The sequence below is a fragment of the Haemaphysalis longicornis genome, unplaced genomic scaffold, assembly GCF_048455015.1.
Source record: "Haemaphysalis longicornis isolate Haplotype H1 unplaced genomic scaffold, Haemaphysalis longicornis Haplotype H1 scaffold_9, whole genome shotgun sequence".
NCBI lineage: Eukaryota > Metazoa > Arthropoda > Arachnida > Ixodida > Ixodidae > Haemaphysalis > Haemaphysalis longicornis.
The window spans coordinates 28,936,681-28,955,320 of NW_027526460.1; the positions used below are offsets into that span (position 1 = coordinate 28,936,681).

The following is an 18,640-nucleotide window of genomic DNA, read 5'->3' on the forward strand; positions in this document are numbered from 1 at the left end:
GCAACATTACGATAAGGGAAAGAAAACGTGGAAATATTGAACGATGTACACGATGCTGAGGGCAATGCTCCAACACTGCAATCACTGACACGTGCCATCAGACTACTCAGTTCCTTCTGAAGCGGTGCAACGGAGGGCTGTGCAACACAAGTTTCATTCCTCTTTGCTATCGTTTATGCCTCAAAAATTTTATGCATGCGTGAGCGCAACTAGTGTTTAAAGGAGCCATGAAGACAAAATACAAGTTGGGTTTATTAGAAAGGCTGCTTAGTCCCGATAATAATTATACCAATATCATCGAAATCTTCGAACAAATAACGGAGATATTAAAGAAAACGTGTGAAGCAGTCGCGACCCCCTAGCCAATTTCCCGCAACTTTTCTATGACGTCACGGAACCTTGTTTGTGCGATTGGCGGCCGCCTAACTCACCTTCCGCGACGACAGATGGCTGGACGTCTGTAATGGGGCCTCTAGTTGCATTTGACCGCATCACTTGAATGCTAACGTGCAGTTAAAGGGGCCCTGAAAGGCATTTTGAGCACACTAAATGAACTAGCGCAACCGTTAGATTGGGTCGTCAACGTCCTCTGTGCCAAGTATTACTCTTTTACGCGCAGCGGAAAGCTCACACTTTTGTTGCAAAGTTTGTCGTTTTTTTCTCACCCTCCCCTTCGTGTTTTTGGACGCCGCCATCTTCACATGTCTACATCATCGATTCCCAGATGTTCGTCATGAGCTAGACATCCTGCTATTGGGCGGCTTTTTCACGCACTTCCGGCAAAGAGATGAGTCGTCTGCTCAGCATCGGCTCGCCAGCTGATCTGCCAGCGGAGTGCCGGAGTGCTTGGGCATTTTACGACAAACGAAACAAGTGTAAAACAAACGCTTAACCGTTTGTATTGAATGCAACACGGCCATAACACGACATGGATATCCTGTTACCTGAGTACGTTCCATAAAGAAAGCGTTGAAGCCCTGTGGCACTTCTTTCGTGCAATCGCAGAGAATGCCCTCAGCCGAATGCCCGGGTTTGACACATACATTTTATTCAACTTCAAAACAATCCACAGATGCGTTTCTAACGAACACAACGTCACAACATGCGTTGAAAGTCTGAACCACGATTGACAGAGGATGGGTTGCCTCCTGCCCGCTGTAAATTCGGTACTCACCCCGCGCGCGGTTTGCGGGGACGAACAGCAAGTCACTTAACTCTGGCGCACAAGCCGATGGCTTTTAGCCACGCACACTGCACATACCCCATGCGAGGTTGAGTCGTACGTCGCTCGAGAAAGATAATCCAACCATGGGAAGCACGTGCTATCCACCCGCAGAAGCACAACGTCGCATTTCATCGCGAAACAAAGGCGTCCACAACACACACACCATCGCCTCCTGTAATGCCAAACGCATCTCGCACTTTCCAATGGGAGCGAGTGGTACGCCTGCAGTGCCCACATGTCGCGAAGTGGCGCCCCAAGCTGAACAGGGATCACGCAACCGTAACTGAATTCTGGAGCGGTTTGTGCCTTGTTGCCAAGGCAACCGATTTTTGAGATTGTCAAAGAAATGGCGCTCGCTCCAGCGCTAGAAAGCTCAGAGCCGCGACGGAGGTCACGGAGCATGTTTTGCCAACGTTGCCGCTCTCCACCACGCGTCGCCCCAAGCTGAACTGGTCACATGATTGAAGCGTTTTGTGCACGGGTTCTGTATCAGTTTAATATGACTTTTTCACATGCCGCCGGCAGGAATTACCACCGCCGCAAAATAAGACCCGGCACAGCGGGGCCACATCTGATACGGCGCTTTTTGGATAAACAGTGCGCGGTGCATCAAGGGAATGAGCGCACGACCCTCCCCGTGCGGCTGCGAGTTCGCCGCCGATAAAAAGTCATGTGCCGCCAGCAACGTACACCGCGAAATGGCAAGGCCAGGCCGCCGCATACATGCGGCCAGGTTTTTCGTTCGCTTTTCCAGCCTTGAGCGGAGTGCGGTATTCATGGTGTCAACAAAGCTTGCCCGTAGCAGACGACAGTCTGAGCAGCACAATAGCGGAAGTACGTCACCGCTGCGGACCGCAGCATCATGGGAGGCAAGGCTCGCGCGCCGTCAACAGCGGAGAGTAAGTCGAAAGGAGGAGGAAACGCGGAGCGACGATAATGCGCGGTTTTTGATTTACGATTTCTCAGCTAATACTCATCGCTTTAACATAATTCTTGTGGGAGGAGATTGCAAATACATTGCTTTATTTGGGTACATGTACAGTGCTCAGCGATTGAAACGCGATACTCGGAGCGCGTGGCTGCCGTTGCCTGTTGCGCCACAGGTGAGCGCTTGTGAAAGCGAGCTGGCGCATTGTGGTATACGATGAGGGTGAGAGCGTTCGTGACGCATGCTTAGTGCATCCGGGAGACAGCCCTTCAGTGTGTGGTTCTTGGCGGCGGCATAGGCGTGCTACATGCCATGGCTTCAAAACGCTGCGCCTGCGTGCCGTGCGCGCCACGATAACACATCGCGATAAATGCGCATTCAATTTCTTCTTATATAACGCGCGCGGTGCCAGCTCACCCAGCTTCGCGCGGCGCGGCACGCAGGCGCAGCGTTTTGAAGCCATGGCATGTAGCACCCCTATGACGCCGCCAAGAACCACACACTGAAGGGCTGTCTGCCGGATGCAGTCAGCATGCGTCACGAACGCTCTCACCCTCACCGTATACCACAATGCATCAGCTCGCTTTCACAAGCGCTCACCTGTGGCGCAACAAGCGCCGGCAGCCACGCGCTCCGAGTATCGCGTTTCAATCGCTGAGCACTGTACATCCATGCATTGGCGGAAGGTATTTCAGGACCCCTTTAACGCACTGGAAATTATGTTTTATTGTTGGCCCGTATGATGTCATTCGTGCTCATAACACGTCACTGTGGCGCCAAATTTGAAAGTTTTTAAATAATTCTTGCTTTTTCTCGTTAAAAAAACATCTTTTGTGGCTCTAATGGAGCTGAGTAAGCTACTGAATCCTAGTTCTTTCGAATTAAACAAAGTTGTATTTTCTCTTCATGGCTCCTTTAAGAACTCTTATGCTTTCGAAAACTGGTGGTGTGTAACCACAGGCCTTACAATGAGAGACAAGGTCGCTGCTGGAGCCAACCCGTGCCTTGCCTTGTACTGCCTATAGTTCATCTCACAAGCTACATGCAGCACTGTGGAGGCTACATTGTTGTCCCCCTCAGGCCGCCTAACTCACCGCGAAGGAAGCGACAAAAGGCGCCGGGGCCGTGCGGTGCCACTTGCCGAGAGGGAAGAAGGGAGTGTCCTTTCAGGACCCCCTTCACGGCGGATTAGGCGCCCTCAGTGGGCGCACTATTGATAACAATGTAGCCTCCACAGTGCTGCATGTAGCTTATGAGATGAACTATAGTGCCTAGTGCCTTGCTCCTGTTGCCTTGCTACTGTAGACGTAATAAGCTTGTGTGGCACCGCACCTTCTCCTTTACTGTCTTTGGGAGCATTATCTGCACTTGTGTGCTGGTCTTTCCTTCTATCAAAGCCGGTCAGATGAATTGCCATGTTGCATTTCTTGCAGCATTTGCTTGCAGCTATTTGTAGGTGTGAGAACTGACCGTTGCTCTGGAGATTTCTTTAGCCTGGAATCATTGAGCAAGCACTAAAACGTGGATTTGTGCAGTTGTAAAGGAGCTTGCTTTATGGTTAGCCTAGGCGTGCTAATTGTCATTGTGTTGGGTCCACTTCAGTACCTTACGTGCATTTCCTTTCTGCAGCTGCGCAGCCTGCAGCTGTGGACGCAGTGCTTGACGAGAGCGACCTTCAGGTGAGGCATCCAGGCTGGGTCCTTCCCAATCTTTCTTCACCTCCGACTCTGCCGGCATGGCATGAAGCTGCTTGAACACTTGTTTCTGGGCTAGCATTTTCAGATAAGCGAAAATTAAGTGTTCAGAACACGCAAGTTCTGGTTCAATTGAGAGATCAGCCAGGTGGGAGTGACACATCTGTTTCGTCGAATCACTTCACTGGGCAGTAGGGAGGCATTGGTTTTTCTTCTCTGGTTAGAGGGTTGTGTCACACGTTGAGGGACATTGAACGCAAAGAACAATTCATCTCTGTTTATTCATACATTTAGAAACACCTTGCAGGCTTCAGGTGGGAGCATTGGGCAGCGGGGTGATACATTGTCGCACTGAGAGAATGAATATACAAATCTTGAGCGCAGCATTTATGAAGTGAGTTGGAAAGAGGTATAAATTGAAGACAGGGGTTGCCACACAGGCCATTACGCGCAACTTGAACTAGAAGCAGTGAAAAGTCACACAAGTATTAACAACATAACTCCAGAAGTTTGTAAACTAGTATCAAAGTTTTGGTGGTGTTACGTCTGGACGTTGGCAAACAGAAATTTATTAGAAACAGTATGATGCGAGTCGAACCAACAGTTTAAGCACTGACACTAAAGATCAAATATCATGGTGCTCATGGGTTTAGTAGAATGCCTGATTTCTTAGCCACGTCATTGTACGGCCCCTGTAGTGCACTGTATGCTCGGCAGCATTTAATATGGCCTTACTTCGTGCCTTGCTGCAATGGAAACCATCCACGGTCCTTAATTTGAGCTGAAGTCAGTTTATTTCAATATAAAACAAGCATTAAAAGCTCCAAAATGTGCTTCCCTGTTGCCTGTGGAGTGTGCATGACCCACAAGGCTCCTCATGATTGACAGGCTGCAGACATCATCTGCAGGCACACTGTTGTCTAATGCTGTATTCGGGGGGTTGCTGTGATCCTCTGGCTGAGAGCACTTGGATGCGTATGCCACTCCCACTCTGAGCGAGAGACGCTGCTCCCCAACCGAACGCGTACTCGATTTCGGAGCAGGAGATGACCGTAGCACCGTGCCTCAGCAGTGGGAGGGGCCTCCTACTTGCGCCAATAGGGTGAAGCGCGCTGGTGGCACCATCGTCAAACAGGTGCAGTTGCGTTGCTAGTAGCCGAGTGGGCCTCCTAGAGATGTTTAGTTTTACCCAGATGGCAGATATTTGATAGCCACTTTCATATCGGGCCCAAATTACGATTTCGACCGCCATTTTCAGCCACATTATCAGTTACTTTCACGAATGTGGGACTCTATTCGTAGCGCTAAGGTGTTTTGGGAGAGCGGTAGCGAGCGGTAGCTTGAGCTACCTGCGCCGCTTATCGGCAGCCACTATGTTGCCGCCGTTAGTGGAGATGCGCGGGTGGAATCTGCGACTGTGTCAGTGTGTTTGTAGCGCGCACGGCACATTTTCGTGTGAAAAGCAAAAACACCACTCCTGACTAAACACTTAGATGACAGACAACTTGCTAGGCCTCGGTCCGGTGGCAGCGAGGTTGTAGGAATCGTACAGCTTAGCAGACTGCGGGTGATCGCAGCAGCAGCCAGTGTCACGTGTTGGATCGCCTCAAGATCTCAGCGGCACTCTGACTTCGGAGTCAGAGCAGTCGAAGATGCCAGAGTCTGAGGACGGCGCTCTGAGATGACCACTCGAACGTACTTTGAGCGCTCGACTTTGACCACCCGAACGTGGAGCCGGTTTTCAGGGTGCTTCAGAGCGCTCTAAAGCAGCCACCCGAATACAGCATTACAAAGCACGGAGATGGGCTGCACGAGATGGGCTGAAGTTTTGTTGGGGCTGGTGCGGTGCTGTTTTGTCGCATGCTTTTGCCCTCTCAAATGGACCCATCATGCCATCAGCAAAATCAGGTTCCTGGGGAAAGGCTGTGTCCATACAATAAATTCAGACTGAGCTATTGCCTTCACAAAATTGGTAATTAACTCTGCTTTCTAGCCAGTTGTTGTTGTGATAAAAGGCTGTGAGGTTGCGAGAAACAATACATCACTTTTTGGTGAGGTTCTATTGAGTGTTCAAGTACAAGCCATATCCTTCACAGTTTTTTTCCAAGCGATTTTGGGTTTTAATTTTCAGTGCATGCTTTGCTACTGAAGTTTGTCTTATTGAGTTTATTCCGAAAGTGCAGTAGAGTGATGGCTGGTTCGCATTCTTTGTATTCCAGGGCGTCCCAATGGAAACAGATGCTGACAGCACTACTGACCCAGCGACCATGCAGTCTGCTCAGGCTCTACTCGACACCATGGTGCCTGTAAAGATCACCGCTGAGGGTGTCTGTGATGATGGAGTCCAGTCTGCTGCTGCTGCTGCTGCTGCTTGCACAGATGGTGTCCACTGTGGTACACCAGAACCATGCACTGATGGCATCCACTGCGGTACGCCAGAACCATGCACTGATGGCATCCACTGCGGTACGCCAGAACCATGTACTGATGGCATCCACTGTGGTACGCCAGAACCATGTACTGATGGCATCCACTGTGGTACACCGGAGCCCTGTACAGATGGCATGCACTGTGGTACGCCAGAACCATGTACTGATGGCATCCACTGTGGTACACCGGAGCCCTGTACAGACGGTATCCATTGTGGTACTCCTGAGCCCTGTACAGATGGCATTCATTGTGGTACACCGGAGCCCTGTACAGACGGTATTCATTGTGGTACTCCTGAGCCCTGTACAGATGGCATTCATTGTGGTACTCCAAAGCCGTGTACTGATGGCGTCCACTGTGGTACACCTGAACCCTGCACAGATGGCATCCACTGTGGCACTCCCGAGCCTTGCATGGACGGCATCCACTGTGGTACACCCGAGCCCTGCATGGACGGCATCCACTGCGGTACCCCTGAACCATGCACAGATGGCATCCACTGCGGTACACCCAAGCCATGTTCAGATGGCATCCACTGTGGAACCCCCGAGCCCTGCATGGACGGTATCCACTGTGGTACACCCAAGCCCTGCGCAGACGGCATCCACTGTGGTACCCCCGAGCCCTGCATGGACGGTATCCACTGTGGTACACCCAAGCCCTGCGCAGATGGCATCCACTGTGGTACCCCCGAGCCCTGCATGGACGGCATCCACTGTGGTACACCCAAGCCTTGTGCAGACGGCATCCACTGTGGTACCCCCGAGCCCTGTGCAGACGGCATCCACTGTGGTACACCCAAGCCGTGTTCAGATGGCATCCACTGCGGTACCCCAGAGCCCTGCGCGGACGGCATCCACTGTGGCACCCCAGAGCACTGTGTGGACAGTGAGATGCCCGAGTGGCGCCGCCCAGGCAGCCCCGAGCCCCCGCGGCAGCTGTCTCCTCAGCTGCAGAACCGCTCCCTCTTGCGACCAGTGCCCCGGCGCCTGGCAGTGTGTGTGGTGGCCTGTTCGGACCAGGGGGAAGGTGAGGCCAACGGCGGGGGAGGGCAGCCCCCGGGTGAGGACTCTGCACCCCCCGACAGCGGTGGGGGCGAACCCCCTGCCCAGGGGGACGACGCACAGCAGCCACCGGCAGCCCCACCGGCCTCTGGAGGGGATGGTGGTGGAGATGAGCCACCCAGGGAGCCGGGCTCTGGCACCCCGGACGCCCCGGCTGATGCACCGGCAGAGCAGGAGGAGGACGACGCAAAAGGTGAGTCACTGCAGTGTGGGTGTGGGCGGTTGAGGCTGCAAGGGGCCTTCCCAGTAATAAAAAATGACAGGAAAAGAGACGGTAATGCAGTATGCGAAAGCAAAGCTGGGATTATAACATTCCGTAGTGTGCGCCTGTCTTCCAACCTTTTTTGTGCAAACGCTTGTAGGTGCACAAAGTTTCTCCTTGCAGTGAGTGGCAGCCCCCCGTAATTGAAGCAAAGCAGGATGCAGGCTAGTGTAACCCTCGTGTCAATTTTGTGATATTCTGTTTTGAGGTAGACGTGAAGGCTAGTGCCAGAGGAGCTGAAAAGGGCGTTAGTGTGGCATCCCCTGAAGTGAGCATTGTTCGTACAGCATTGCTCGGTAGCACTGGTGACTGTGTAGCCTTTGTGAGACTTCCCGGGAGTAGATTTTCTTTTATATGCTGCAATGTAAACCACATTCTACGCTCTTCCTGGCCAGTGACTCGTGGGTGCTGGTTTAGAGACACACAGGGACATGCACTTGGCAAGTATTCAGGCAATTGCCCATGTATGCAAAATTGAAGAATCTTCCTAGCAGCCTTGCAAGAGCTCCGTGCTTCCGCAACAGATGGCTCGGCATTCACACAGCCACGCTTTCTCGTCCCACTTAGCACTGTATGAACGAAACATGTCAGAATTGTTTGTCGCCTTCAAGCACTCTTTTTCCCAAATCTCGGCAGCATGGTCTTTCAAGTTGCATTGGCGAGCTCCTAGCGAGTGCGCGGAGTTGTACCGTTTTAGAGCTGTAGCTCTGGGACGTCTGTGGGAAAGCTTTGGCAGATGCCATTACCCATTACAAGGGTGATGGCATATCTGCCCGTGTTTTTGTGTAGTGGCTTTTCTGAGAACTTCTGAGCTTCTCTCGACTGGTCCGCCCCACACAGCTGGCGTATGAAAAGGGGAAGGTGCTTCCACAAATGAGAGCATCACTGTGTTTCTTCTTCCCAGCTTCAGAAGAAGCAGCAGCATCAGCAGGGGCAGAAGAAGCAGCAGCAGCACCACCAGCAGCACCAGCTTCATCAACACCACCAGCGGCAGCGGCTGTGGAAGGGGCCGAGGGTGAAGAGGCTGCGGGCGGCCTGTCCCTGGAGACTCCGGGAGCCCTGCCGCCCGACCAGATGTGCGTGGACGACCCACCGCCCGCACAGCCGCCACCGCCAGTGATAAAGACCGAGCCGCCCGCCGATGCAGGCAAGTGGTTTTCCGGCTGGTGGGCCGCACAGCCTTGCACACTGGCACACTTACTAGGTGCTTGGCTTGTGGTGAGCCAGTGGTAACAAAGGACCCCGCCAGAGTTGCATTTGGTGCGGCATGTTGGCCATAACGATACGAGAGGAAAGGCACCCCTCGGTGGTGGCTCAGTGGCTGAGGCACTGTGCTGCGGAGCACAGGGACGTGGTTTCAGTCTCAGTCATGGCGGCCGCTTTCCTGATCAAGGCGAAGAACGAAGACCACATTAATTCCTAGTCCTCTGCTACACATTGCTGCCCATCTCCAAGCTGCAGCTTCGGCGCATGAAGCCCAAGTTCTGAAGAAGAAAATCTTATTTTGCTTGCTCATTGTTTGTTTTAGACCCAAACTTTTAATATCCACACATCCCCGCTACGTTGCTAATGCGATGCTGTGGGTAACGGCAAAGGAAAAAAGAGAGATGATGTGGGGTGCATCACTTGTGATCAGAGAACAGGTGCTACAGCACCAAGGGACGGAGAAACCATGTCATCATTTCTCCGTCTCCTGTGGGCTAGAGATGTCTAGTAGGTTGGACACTTGTTCTGGTGTAGAAACCTGGCTGCTGCATTTGTAGTCATTGGGGCATAGGTCTCTTGCCTTGGCTAAAGGCACTTTGAGAGCAACTTTTCTGGGCGGTGTCACAAGGTTTGCCATCCATTGCCGTGCAGCCATGCCAGAAGAAGCGGAGCCCAGTGAGCCAGCAGCAGTGGAGCCTCCTATGTGTGCGGACCCCTTGACCACCCTGGCGTCTGCGGCTGTCTCGACAGCCAGCATCACGCCAGCTACACCGGCGCCAGCCCTGGTGCCCATGGCGGCTACCACTAACGGCCTCGCGACACCCATCAAACAGGAAGAGGACGTCAAGCCCCCACCGGTATGTGTGTGTGTATGTGTGAGGGCTACTTGCTCTTGCCGAGGCATCCAGGGCACTTGTATAAGATCAAAGCCCCAGGCAAGCACATCCAATGTGCATGCGTGGAATAGCAGTCTGCACGCTACGCAAAACGAGTGATCAATCATTTGCTCACTTGATCTCTGGTGTGTTCAACCAGGCTGCAATAGCAGCTAACAATGTTCATGAAATTGTTTAAATGAGAGCTGCATAGTTGGACAATAAACTTACTGTTTCCCTTCATGCCTAATGCTGCCTTGTGGCGGTTCGATTGATCCAGCAGAGCAGCTGGCACTCTCAGCACTAGGGCTGTGTGGATAGGATGCTTGAATTTGAAGCGAATACAAAGTGCGTCGTGATTTTGTTTGAATAGTTTCTAATCAAAGCGAATACTTTGCGTTGTTCAGTATGGAAACTGAAGTCGTCAATTTCTCTGACAGGCTTCAGTAACCAGCTCATTGATAAAAAGAACTTGTTCGAAGTCTGCTGGAAAATAGTTTTATGGCGTAAAGCAATATAAACGAGCTGTTCTGGCTTTATTAATGATAATTGTTACTGAGGCATTTACTATCTTGTGTAATGACCTCGGCTACAAGCAGATCAGTAACAGTGTCATAAAGATGTGGCTAAGGAGGGCCCGTTGCCTGCACAGGTGGAGGCCAAGGCCACCGCCCCGGGGCCCCCCTCTGGCGGGACCAACAAGCGGGACGGCCTGTGGTTCGACGTGGGCGTGTTCAAGGAGACGTCGTGCCTGGTGTCGCACTTCTACCTGCCCTCGGAGCAGCCCGAGCAGCAGCCCTCGGCGACGCAGCCCGTGCAGCAGCGCAAGGAGGAGGCCGACGTGGACGTGGTCTCCGTCGGGGGCAGCCACGCCATGCTGCAGAAGCAGGAGCTTCTGCCCGGCACGGCCTACAAGTTCCGCGTGGCAGCTATCAACGCGTGCGGCCGGGGCCCCTGGAGCGAGGTGTCGGCCTTCAAGACGTGCCTGCCCGGGTACCCCGGCGCGCCCTCGGCCATCAAGATCAGCAAGGGCCCTGACGGGGCGCACCTGTCCTGGGAGGCGCCCCAGGGCAACCCCGGGGACGTGACGGAGTACTCGGTGTACCTGGCCGTGCGCTCGGCCACCACGGGCAGCGACGGGGCGGGCCCAGCCAAGACGGTCACCTCAAACCCCTCGCAGCTGGCCTTCGTGCGCGTCTACTGTGGGCCCCAGGCCGCCTGCACCGTGGCCACAGCCTCGCTTGCCTCGGCGCACGTTGACACCACCAGCAAGCCTGCCATCATCTTCCGCATCGCGGCGCGCAACGACAAGGGCTACGGGCCCGCCACCCAGGTCCGGTGGTTGCAAGGTGTGTGCACTAAGGAGGGCTCTAGTCGAGCAGCAGGGGTTTGTTGGGGATGGGCAGGCGTATGAATCGAGCTTCAAGGTTTACCTGACCAAGTGAAGGCCACGTGCAGTATTTTACGAATATTTTATTCATAACACAAGCAAGGTGCCTGAATCACCTGGCGGAATGTTGAGGGACTGTCCAACTTGCAGTGAGATGTGTATAGCAGCTCACTGTCAAGTTATCACCTTTCAAGGTGTATCGTAGGAAGAGCAAATCCTGCACTGATAACACGGGGCAGAGGGGTTGGCCTTGATTCCCAGCAGTCGTCCGTAGCAGGGAAGGGAGTGTGAGTTGGGCTGTTGAGTTGACAAAAGAACAACTTAGGCCACAGGCAGGCAGCCAGAAGTACGGGGCCACATGATGGCTGAGGCGGAACATGAAATGAACTATAATGCGCTTGCTGTCTGCATTACATAAAAACAACAAATGGGAGAAAGAGATACAAATGCGAACCACCAGGAATAGCATAAGGGTGTAACGACAATAACAAGTCTAAACGGAACACAAGAGGTTTTGCAAATAACCTGTTGGGCTAGGTTGCAAATGTTTCTGAAACTCTCTCCCATGCCTCTGAAGATGATGGCCGTCATGACACTTCAGGCATTTTCCCGTTTTGGTAATCCGAAGACACTGGTGTTCACAGACATTGGCATGTTAATCGCCGGGGAGTACTAGTACAACTATCCTGTTAAGGGGGCAGACTGGTCTTAGAGCTATTTTTTTTATTTACCAACCAATTTTAGTGAAACTACACGGTGTTATAGAGTTTTTTGTGCTTATTTCAAATCTGCCATTAGATTTTTTGTAAATTGATTATATTTTGAGTTAATTAATGATTAATTGCCATTATTTCGGGTCACAGTTACAAAATAACCACTTCATATAGAATGGCAATTACCACGTGGCTAGGCAGACAAATGACTAAAGAATACAACATAGGAAGCACTTTTTTGATTCAGCTATTTTTGGTCGTTTTACAACACGGGGAACTTCGCGTCTCCCGCGCTCTGCCAGAAATGGCTCGCGGGTGGTGCCAATCGAACACAATAATAATTTTCCAAAGCCTCCATTTGAAAAATCTGTTTCCTACATTGTATTCTCCACACATTTCGGTATCAGAAGCAACAAGAATTAAAGTTGTACCTGCTCTGGGTGCAGAGATATCTGAGGATGAAATGCTAGCTTTGCACTGCAAGAGAAGTGCAGTTTCACCATCGAATTCTGTGCTAACTGAGCTGTAGAGTGCACTTTAAAATGCTATTATAATATAATAACAACAAAATATGATGCTTTTTGATGGGGAAATTTACAGACTGATAGAAAAATGGCCGTGGAGGCCAAAAATGCCATTTTTGAGAAAACACTTTTTTTGACCGTTTTTCGGCCCCAAAGACCCAACTGCCCCCTTAAGTTGACATGGGGGCCACAAATGGTATTGGTACTTAATTTGCTGTGAAGAACCGTGGCTAACGAATAGCGCCTGTGTTGATGCCATTGAGCTGCTGTGCAAAGTGATGTGGGTTCTCTTGCGCAGACGGTGTTGCCCTGAGTGCTGGGCGGGCAGCTGGAGCGGCTGCCAAGAGGCCACTCGCTGATGGGTGAGTAGAAAACACAGCCTGAACTGTCTTTCGGCTAGTTTTCATTCCCACTGGCTGGCTCCGCCACAGCCACCTTGATTCCGGAGAGAGGCCAGCACTGGGCTCAAACTTTGTTCAAACTTTGTAGCCTGAAGTTGCAGTGTAGCTTTCAGTTCAGTGTCACTTCTGCTCTGTGAGCATAATAAGCCCCGTTGCATTGCACTCTGTCATAATGCTACGTGGTGTCCCCAACCCTTAGTGGGAGGTTGCAGTGAACGGGCCTGTACTTATGTGTGTGTGAGCCAGCAAACAGCAAAAACGAGAAAGCACCGATGAATGTGATAGCATTTTTTTTTTTTCCTCCTTCTCTGCAGCTTTTGTTTGTGCAAGAAAAGGGAGGGAGGGGTGAAAAAGTTTCCAGGGTCTGCATCACCCGGGTGCATCTATGCAGTGTGTAGCGTCAGGCATCTCTAACAAGCCATAAACCGGAAAAAACACTTGAAAATAAATAATTAGATGCACCAACGACACTCTTCATTAGTGCTTGGTAAGCGATTTTACGAAACCATAAACACTGATATAGGGAGTTCTGGTGGTGGAAAATCGTACGTCAAGGAATGCACCCACTTGCAAAGCAGTGGTGGCACATTTATTGCGGGGCCTTATTTTGGGGCCAACGTGAAATAGTGAGAATTTTTGCACCAGCCGTCGTCACGATTAGATTGGAGACCCCTTGACAAGTGGGGTGCCAAATGTCTCTCCTTTTTTTCTGCTTTGCAGGAAAGGGGTGGCGGCAAAGAAGGCCAAGAGCGACGACTCCTGAACGGCCGTGTCGCAGCGTTCTTTTAATTGTGTGTCGAGTTTTAACCCACCAAATGCCGTTACTATCATCGCTTTGTTTTTGTTTCCCCATCGAGTGAGGACATTTTTAAGGGCGCCTCTCGACGCCTGCGCCTCAGTTCTGGCGTATATTTTTCGCTGCTGTACATAATAACCATCACCACTGCTTTGGGTCATCTCTGTTTTTGCCTCGGGGAGCGGGGTGGGCAGCATTGCTTGTCCTGTGACGGGAACCCCATGCCTTGCCCGGCGGCTGGGTTGCGTTGGTTGTAAATAGGACAGCCTCTTCCTCTTCTTCTCTCTCCTCCATTACGGCCTCCTCCCCCTCATCATCTCGACTCTGAGCACCCCTGTCGGCACGTGTGCGCAAGGATTGCTGCTGCCCATGGATTTCCCCCTCTCATCTCTGTATAGTCACCCTCCACTAGCCAGCATGGGGCCTGCGCGTTACCAGCACAGCTTTCTGTCTCACGCCCACCCCCCCCTCTCTCGAGCAGCTGCTAAGCTTGAGAGACCTGTCGCAGAAGAATCATTGCTGTTCCTTTTGTGAACCAAATCATCGCTGTTTCTTTGCTGAGGAAATAAAGCCGTTGTAGACGATTGCCACCCTGCCTTGCATTGTCTTGTTGCTAAGCCATTGTGGGGGTGCTTTGCAAAGCATGGAAGAGAAAATTCGGGGATCTGATTTGGGAGATGCTGATATTGCCAGCCTTGTGAATGAAACTGACATTGCAGCTTTAACAATGTTGGCTTACCATAATGTACAAAGCATCACTTGTGCAAGCCATGGGGTAGACGTCTTTGTGGAAAATGATACGTAATGGTTGGTATGAATGCGCACTTGGCCGCTGGTTTTATTTGCGGGAGAATTTTTCAGCAGCTTCCCCCAACATTGCTGCTGGCAGTTTCCTTACTATTTTGTTCTAGTGCAATCTACATTGGTAGATTGCACGGATTGCAGTTCTGTTGGCCCCTTCCCTTGCTTTCACAGTGTCTTGCTCTTTTCACCATGATTGAAATCATAGATGTGCGGAGAGTTCTTAATTAGGGGGGCAAAGCCCCCCCCTACAGCAACTCCTGACCTCTTCCCACTGAAGGCCTAGTGGTCCGAACGCAGTGCAAAAAGGGATGGTTATAAAATTTTTATTTCAACGCACTGGAATTGCAACACATACAAAATATTTCTGAGCAGAAATTTTTATTTAATGTGTTACACTGGCAAAATATGGGCCAATTTGGCGCCCCCCTTCAGATGATTAGGGGGGACGGCCGCCGCCCCCCGCCCCCCCCCTGTGCACACACCTATGATTGAAATCATCGGGCTTTCTTCATAGCCGAAAGATAGTCTCCTCATCATAAACGGTGGGAAGCATCTGCTGGTCTAAAGGTATTCTGTTGGGCAGGATTCATGCATGTGTCAAAGTAACCAACACTAATGCGATCCTCTGTTTATTAGCCGTGGCGACACTCGTAGGCTAGTTTCTAACAGGCTCAAGGACATCTACATGTGTGCTGATGAAAAAGGTGCTCTCATAACTGCAAGCTGGCAAGAACTAGCCAGATAAAAATAAGGCAGTTTCACAAATGGGAAAGGTATAAAGTAAAGAGCAGCGATTCGTTAGAGGTGCTGTAGTGCCGTCTCGACTAGTTTGTGGCAGGTGTTGATACTGAAAGTAGTCAAGAGAGGCGCTGCAGCCCGTGAAATGGCCTTGAAAAAGAGACACCAGATTGAGTTTTTTTATTTGGTGTAATTAATGTGTTAATTCGATTTTTTTCCTTTTTTATAATGTGTATTTACTTGTGGCAGAGATTTATACCCCCTCCCCAAGAAGGATTTCGACCGCCCCCTCCCCAAAAGATTCTACAACCATGGGCACCCCACAGTGGCGCAGCACAAAGATCACCCCCAACATTTTGCCTATGATTAATGTGCCTGTGTGGTGCGGTGGGATTTACATCATCTTCATAACATGAGGTACCCAGGTTCGATCCCAACCAGGGGAAGCGGTGATCTTTTTGAAGCCTCTGTTTGGGTGTGTGATGCCACATTACTACAGGGGCTAGGCACCATGACCTCAGATGAGCTGCGATGACAAGCCAGGCCCCTAAAGTGCCCCGCACTTAACAGACGCTACAAAAAAAACAAAGTGCCGTTATTTTCCACTGCCCGTCGTACGGAGATCCTGAGATACTAAAAGTGAAATGAATTGTTGAAGCATTCAGGGTGTTCTCCAGGGGGTAAGCGTTTTCCCTGGCGTACCCGCAAATTTTTTCCCCCACTCTACCATGGCTGCCAGACCATGAGTGCGTCGTGGTCGTCACATTATTTGACACCTTCGCCTACTGTAAACTGGCCCTTTTTAGGTGCGGAGCACCTTAGGACCGCACAATGTTCGTCTGCGTCCATGCGCATAGCATTTACAATTGCAAAAAATCACACAGTCACCGGCAGGATTTGAGCCTGTGTCTGGTAGACCAGAGAGAGTTAGTGTCAGTCGTCTTACTATGACCGTGAGTTAGTATTCGAGAGTCGCACGGCTTACTCCCTCGCCTGTAACGGTGTGGAGTACCTTAGGACCTCCCAACGTCCGTCCGCGTCCATCCGTGCACACACCACCATCAAGCGAAAATCGAGCGAAATTCGATTTGAGCCGTGAGTTACAGTTTCATTTAGGGAAAAATCAAATTGCAACTCGCGCCTCAAATCAAATGACGGTCGGGGCGCAAATCGGATGTCATTTCGAGTCCCCGTACACCACACCCTCGCCATCAACCACTAAGTGGAGATGCTTTTTTTTTTTCACTTCTTTCTCTCCCCTCGTACTCTTTTTCCCTTTCTTCGTCCCCTCTCGTCGTCATTGCGCCGTTGCCTTCTCCATGTGACTCGCCGCGGGAGCTACACATGCTTTTAATGCCTGCGCTCGGGTCATTCGCGTTTTTTTTTTTTTTTTTTTTGTCATTGTAATACGCACTTTGTGGCTGCGGGCAGATGCTGCTGGAGGGACTCATTCTTGCTCCATTCTTGTGGTTGCACTGGGCGCCAGCGAGAAGGGGCGCCGATCTCTGCCGAATGCCCCTCTCCCTCTCCTTTCCTCCCAACCCCTCCCTGTCCAATGTTAACCCTGTCTTCCGAGTCCCGACCGTCAAGAATTCGGCGGTGCACTTTGAAGTGAGGGGAGAAAACGCGCGTCCAAGTCATCCCAAATTATCCACATTCAACCGCAATTTCACAGCCAAAACAAGGGTATACAAAGGGGAATTGGCCTCTCCAGAAACGAAGAGGCTGCGGGACGTGGCTTCCATATTCACAAACCCAACTTAAGCATACGTTTTACCTTCCTACACTTTCCGGCACCTTAACAAGTATGAAAAACAAAACTTGTTGGAAGGGCGCCTTGTGGCGAAGTTATCAGCCCAAAAAGTGCGCTCTGCTTAAGGCAGAAAAGAGTGACGCTCAAAATTAAACTGATCCTAATTTTTAGTAAAGAGCAATTTTATTTCTAGTATTGTTTCTGTGTGTATGATGAAGACGGAACATGGTAAGAAACAAGTCCACTGGTGTTCTTAGGTGCGTAAAACATCATTTGAGAAATGGATGTGAACACTTGATTTATTCCCGTTGGGGTGCTTCTACAGATCGCGTTGGTTTCCAAGTGGCGTAACGTTAAATTTCCATGAACAAAAATATTGACCAGCAGCCGCTTGTTCTGCTGAACGGCGGTTCTTCCTTATCACGGGATATGCTGCTGTTACTGATCAAGAAGTTAGGCTCGGTCCACTGCCAGTGTTTGGGCAAAGGGCTTGTGTTTTTCGAGTCTGGACGGATACATTTGCTTGCAATCTCGTGCCTTCGACCTTTAATCCCGCCGAAGCAGTCTTCCCAATCATTAGTTGTGTCTGCACTCCCAACTATAATTGAGTACGCCAGACAGAAGCTAAAGCCCGAATAAGTCTTAATTGCTCTAATAAAATATCAGGACTGGTCTGTGTGGCATATTCTCAGAATATCTACAAAATAGCGCGTCTATTCGCGGTGTTCTGCAAAGAGCAAATAAGATGCAAAAATCTGACTAACCCGCTGCGGTGGCTCAGAGGCTAAGATGTTCTGCTGCTGAGCACAAGGACGCGGGTTTGATTCTCGGCCGCGGCGGCCGCTTTTCTGCGGGCGAAAAGCCAAAACTCCCGTGTATTCGAGATTTCAGCGCATGTTAAAGGTCTCCATGGCCAAAATTAATCGGGAGCATTCCACAACGGCGCGCCTCATACAGTTTCGGCGCGCAAACCCCGTAATGAATGAATTGAATCAATCATAAATCTGACTTAAGTTTCGGGGAGTTTGCGAACAGCTGCGCATCGCTCACCGGCGTACAGTAAAAATAGAAGGCCGCAGCTAGGAATATGTTTAATAGAAAATGGACTGATGCGGCATTCACATCTGATGAACTGGCACACACACTTCAGCAATATAGGCGTCAATCGAAGGGTTGCGACCGCAACATCTTAAAAATCATTATTTCGTAGAGAACATGCTGGAAAGTTAGTGTAAAATGAAAATTAGCCAAATTCCTCGTTTGGCTTCATTGACGCTGCAGTGAAGTGCGCCGGTGTCATTAAAAAGACGAAGCAAAATTTAATGCAGCACTGCCCATGGTTCTATTTATTGCATATTACGCCGGGAGAAAGGAGGGAACACGAAAAAATATAGTGGATGGTGGTATTACAACGCTTGTCCCTCTCACCTCCGTTCGTGTGTCGTTCTTTTGTCCGCGTCGTAAGCACTTCGTTGAAAAAATAGAATAAAATAACAGGGCACGCTTTCGCCACAAAGCCTCTAAAATGCCTTTTAATTTATTCTGACATGTTGTTTTCTACCACGCTGTCGCTTTAGCATTCCTGGTAACGTAAAAATTGGGCGAAACACGAAAAAGCACGGCCCGCGCGATACCGCGCGCTTGGGCGAGCGCAACTCGCAAGAGTCCACTTCGCCCGCTGCACCCTCTATTCAATCTACAAGCGCCGCTTCAGGTGGAGCGCTCCGTTCGTCCCACTCAAATCCTTCTAGTACACTCTAGTCTGTACTGAACCACCCAATCAAGACGCTCAAGTATTGCGCGTGCAAATTCGTTGTCCCACGCGCAGCGCCGCTCG

At 50.8% G+C, this 18,640-nt stretch overlaps 1 protein-coding gene across 2 annotated transcripts in view; it reads left to right on the forward strand.

The window, feature by feature from the left end:
• The window catches only part of Hcf (Host cell factor), a 37,104-nt gene extending 23,006 nt beyond the window's left edge, over positions 1 to 14,098 (forward strand). For both annotated transcript variants that reach the window (XM_077685230.1, XM_077685231.1), the window contains exons 14-20: positions 3,783 to 3,832; positions 6,067 to 7,534; positions 8,508 to 8,750; positions 9,461 to 9,666; positions 10,337 to 11,033; positions 12,610 to 12,673; positions 13,433 to 14,098. In XM_077685230.1, coding sequence (XP_077541356.1) covers positions 3,783 to 3,832; positions 6,067 to 7,534; positions 8,508 to 8,750; positions 9,461 to 9,666; positions 10,337 to 11,033; positions 12,610 to 12,673; positions 13,433 to 13,475 — 2,771 coding nt within the window. In that variant the 3' untranslated portion in view covers positions 13,476 to 14,098. The remainder of the gene's footprint in view (positions 1 to 3,782; positions 3,833 to 6,066; positions 7,535 to 8,507; positions 8,751 to 9,460; positions 9,667 to 10,336; positions 11,034 to 12,609; positions 12,674 to 13,432) is intronic.
• The last annotated feature ends 4,542 nt before the right edge of the window (positions 14,099 to 18,640 follow it).